This window comes from Trichechus manatus, unplaced genomic scaffold, assembly GCF_000243295.1.
Source record: "Trichechus manatus latirostris isolate Lorelei unplaced genomic scaffold, TriManLat1.0 scaffold00028, whole genome shotgun sequence".
NCBI lineage: Eukaryota > Metazoa > Chordata > Mammalia > Sirenia > Trichechidae > Trichechus > Trichechus manatus.
The window spans coordinates 5285739-5290543 of NW_004443964.1; the positions used below are offsets into that span (position 1 = coordinate 5285739).

The window sequence follows — 4805 nt, forward strand, 5'->3', positions numbered from 1 at the left end:
GAAAGTATTAGCCCAAGAGACAGAAAGGGCCACATAAACCAGAGACTTCATCAGCCTGAGACCAGAAGAACTAGATGGTGCCCGGCTACCACTAACGACCGCCCTGACAGGGAACACAACAGAGAGTCCCGGATGGAGCAGGAGAAACGTGGGTTGCAAAACTCAAATTCTAGTAAAAAGACCAGACTTACTGGTCTGACTGAGACTGGAGGAACCTCAGAGAGCATGGCCCCCAGACTCTGTCAACCTAGAACTAAAACCATTCCCATAGACTGGACTATGGGACGTAAAATGATAGTCGAGAAGAGGGTGCTTCTTAGCTCAAGTAGATACATGAGACTAAATGCGCAGCTCCTGTCCGGAGGCAAGATGAGAAGGCAGAGAGGGTCGGGAGCTGGTTGAATGGACATGGGAAATTGGGGGTGGAAAGGAGAAGTGTGCTGTCACAGTATAGGGAGAGCAATTAGGGTCACATAACAATGTGTGTATAAATCTTTGTATGAGAAACTAACTCGAACTGTACACTTTCAGTTAAAGTACAAAAAAACCAACAAACAAACCAGATCTGCTCCCTCTTAGTTTTAGGGGATGCCACACAACAGAGTCCCAGCAAGGCTGGCTCTGCTCAGGCCCTGCGAGCAACTGTCACCACCACCCCCACCGCCCCCGCCACCCCCGCCACAAAGGTGTGAACTGGAGGCAGGCCTTGAGTCTTGGCTGAAAAGCAGGATGAATAACCCAAGAGGCCCCTGGCATTAATCAGGGACACATCACCAAGCAACAGGGCTTCTCCTGGGAGCACCAATGCCAGCGCCCCATCCCAGAGGTGTCTGGGCTCTCAGACAGGCGAGCTCATCTGCATGTTACCATCCTGCTAAGGAGGCCCTCTCGTGCCCCTTGGCCCCCCGTCCTTTCAAGTCCCAGCCTCCAGGACACAGCTCGGATCCTCCCACGAGGAGAGCGGAGGGCTCAGAAGGGCAATCGCAGCTCCGAGTCCGAGCACCTGGGTCCTGGGCCAGATTCTGCTTCAACAAACATCAAGGACTGAGTGGACTCTCTCCCCCGATGCAAATCTGGTTACAGCAGATACCGCGTGGGAAAGCAGGCCAACAGTTGGCACTTGGAGGGCTCCTGGTATCCAAAGACCCGGCCGGATTTGTAACTGTTTGCGGTAACGAATTTGGCCCGTGTCCACTAAAGAACATGCTGTTCAGCTGCATGGGGCTCAGCCGAGCGAAAGTAAGATAGATCAGGGGGTCACCCTCCTGCCACCCGGCATGCACGGGTACCACAGAGAAACGGGGAAGGAGACTCTCTAGAAAGTGCACCAGCAAAACACAAAAATCCTTGACCTGCCCCTGAATGGATGGTCTTCACAGTCCCCTGAGACTTCTGAAGAACAGAACTCAAAAGACGTGGCCAAACTAGAAGAGGGACCGGATCTCCATGCAAGCCCTCGGGGACAGTGCTTAAGGATTCCACACTGTGGCTCCCGAGTCCTCAAGAGAGGCGGGGACAGACAGGGAAGAAAAAGATGAAAAAACAAGTGTGCTCCCCAGAGCAGGGGCAGATGCACCCAGCATGTGAGGCTTCAGCAGGAATTTAACTCAGGGCACTCACTCCTACACACATACGCACGCGCGCACTCAGAGTAACTTCCTGTCTGCAGGGGAGGCTGTTGTGGGCTGGACACCCACCCCTCCACACCCCCAAAACCCACCACACACCCCACCCTCCCACCCCCAGGTAGCTTCCTGTCTGCCCTGGACACTGCCCCAAGCCCCAAACCTGCCTTTGGGCCAGCTGCAGGATTCCAGGGTGGACGTCACCCCAGAGAATTCAGCCCACTCAGGGCTGTCCCCTGGGCCTCCACCCTTCAGAATTGACCTGAGAAGACCACTGCATCTCCCTACCCCAGGAACCACTGAGGCCACCGTGGCCGCTGCCAAGGAGCTGACAGTTTCCGCTCTGTCTCTTCCGATGAACGCTGCAGAAAGCAAGAAACCGCTGAGTGGCCCAGGCAGCAGCCTCCTCGCCGGGCCCCCTCCAGCTGCTCACCGCGCGCAGTCCACTCTCCTGGCGGCACGCCCAGCCCTCCACGGCCCAGCCATCCACTCTGGACACGCTGGCTCCTCCTCAGGCCCCAGCCCCCAACGGCCCAGCTCATCTGGCCTCCCTGGCTCCTGCTGCCGCTGCCAGAATGCCACCCTCCTTCCTCTGCCATCTCCAGGCCCACGGTCCACCTCCTCCACATCAACTTCTCCGGTCAGCCCGCAGGGACCTTTCTCTGTCCCGATTCTGACACGGCTATCACCCATTATTGTGCTGGACCGCACACCCTACTCCCTTGACTGTTTCTTCCCCAAGTCTGAAGTTGTCTTCCTCCCACGTCCATGCCTTCCCCCTATTAACTCCACCGCAAGCGCCTGGAGTCCTAGGGACCACTTGCCTTCTGGCCCCCAAGTCAGCTCTGCAGGGCCAAACGACCGGGGACCCCTCACACACACTCACAGTCATGCACACACACTCATGCATGCACACACACACAAATGCACACATGCTCATGCGTACACTCACACTCACACACTCACACGCATGCATGCTCACTCACATGCATACGCCTGCGTTATACTCATACACGCATGTGCAAGCACACACTTATGTACAAACTCGTGCGCACACACATCCATGTGCATGCTCCCATGTGCACATATGCACACACACACACGCACACACTCAGCAGCCACTTGGGATGGGCCACACATGGCAGAGTGTACTCAGCACCCACAGGGACACTGATCCACACAGTGACCCAGAGCTCCCCCAAGGCCCCTCTCTGTGAGCATGAAATCCTCCCCTGCAGTTGAAAGGGCTGCCAGCTGTTCCACAACGCTTGTCTCAGTGAGGCCATTGTCTCTGGCTAAATGAGAGGGTCAAGAAGCTATCTTGTCCAAAAAAACCCAGGAGCTCTCTTGGGAGGCATCCACAGAGGCGACCAACATCTCTGGCTGCATGCACATCAGAGCCAGGACGGAGCTGCACCGTGACAAGGCAGAGCGCACAAGCTCCAGGCTGTCACACTAGTGCCACCCTCAAGTCGCTACCCCCATTTGCACAGGCCTCCACCCCCCCCCCCCCTTTTCCTCAGAAACTCTGCCAACACCATGCTTTGAGATCGGGAAATAAAGGCAGACACCTCGGGCCCGCAGGCCACAAGGAGAAAGTGCTTACGGCACTTTCCTGAAGGGGGCAGCCGTCCCCACGGCCCACTGGGCTGGGCTGGCAAACACCCCACGTCGGGCACTTAGGGGAGGAAAGCCCCTGCAGGAGCCGAGAGGAGTCTCCATGCAGCAGCGGCTGCAGGGAGAGTAAACTTGGGGGAGACCCCAATATGAGCACGCACCCCCTCCCATGTCAAGACGATCCAGGTACCACGTCATCCCAACTTTTCAGACCCCAAATTCCCCTTGTTCTGGGACAGCGTGATGGAAGGCTCACTGAGTGGACAAAGTGACAAAAAGTGGACAAAGTGTGCTGTTTTTCATCCTTTGCACAGAGTGATGGCCACTGGGGGTCAGTAGACTGCACCACGACCTCCTCCTAGCTCTTCAGCTCTTCATCAGCCCCCCCAGTCCAGAATCTGGAAGGCTCTGGTCCCCAGATGCCCCTGCAACGGGCTGACCTGAGGTGGGCCGTGTGCGCGCTGGACTCGGGCACCTAGATGCTGGTTCAGGTCCTGGTCGTTGGAGGCTGCAGGACTCTAGGCTTGTCACCTCCCGGCTTGGCCTGGCACCCTCTCAGCGGGGCCTCTCCCAGGGCCCAGCCCACCAGACAGCTCTGCCCTACGCTGCCTGCCAGCCCCTCCGCAGGGCGGGGGCTGCAGGCCCGGCAGAGGCAGGCCCGCCCCTCCGCAATCCAGGCCCCAGGAGTGCTGGAAACTATTGTGTGCGCTTCCCTTCCTACTGCTGTATTTACTCCCTGGGACGCAGGGGACGAGGGCAAGGCCACAGGCAGTCACGAGGACACAAGAAAACACACACAGGCCCAGGGACGGGAAGCCAGACCCACACCCACACCCAGAGGGAGAAGCCCCCCAAGTTCCCCCACACTGTTAAACCTAGAAGGGGGTAGGGAGACGCACGCAGGCCCCTTCTTTACCCACCGTCCGGCTCTGGGGTCAGAGTAGGGTGTCCCCAGGCCTGGATGGGGCCCTGGGCTGGTCCGCTGGGGCGCGCCGGCCTTGGGTGCCCACTCGGAGGCCGTCCCCGGCCTGATTCGGCTCAGCGCCGGCCTGAAACTACGTGGGGGATGGGAGGGCTGCCACGGAGCCGGACGCGGCCGCCCACTCGGCGGGGCTGGCAACCGACTCCTCTCTGCGCCCGCACCGCCCAGCCCCAAAGCCGCCCAAGCGAGAGGGAGAAGTGGGCGATCGGCGGCTCCAAGTGAAAACTGCGCGCCCGGAGTAGTTCCGTGGCAGCCTGAGCGCCACCCAGGAGGTCGATGCTGCTCGGTGAACACAAACAACAAGAAAGGAAGGAAGCCGGCCAGCAGCGCCGAGCGAGCGAGGAGCCGGGGTTCGCAGTCCCCGGCAGCGGGGTCCTCCACGTAGGCGACGCGGGGCCAGACGCGCGGCGCTCTTGGCGGAGGTGGGGGGGCCCTCCATCGGGGGTCCCGCCTCCCTACCGCGCCCCCGTCCCGTGCCAGGCCGGCCCAGCGCCCACCTTCGAAGTCCGAGATGATCCCGTCCAGCTGCGCGTTGACCGCGGGGTCGGACATGGTGGCTCGCGGGCCGCGGACGCGCGGGG

The 4805-nt window shown here is 59.8% G+C and overlaps 1 protein-coding gene across 2 annotated transcripts in view; it reads right to left on the reverse strand.

The window, feature by feature from the left end:
- LOC101349944 (septin-9) overlaps positions 1-4797 on the reverse strand; it is a 598619-nt gene extending 593822 nt beyond the window's left edge. Inside the window, exon 1 of one of the 2 annotated variants that reach the window (XM_023729214.1) lies at positions 4722-4778. In XM_023729214.1, the coding sequence (XP_023584982.1) occupies positions 4722-4776 (55 nt within the window). In that variant the 5' untranslated portion in view covers positions 4777-4778. Of the gene's footprint in view, positions 1-4721 lie in introns of both variants that reach the window. The other variant, XM_004374116.2, reaches the window with a different exon arrangement.
- Between the last annotated feature and the right edge of the window lie 8 nt (positions 4798-4805).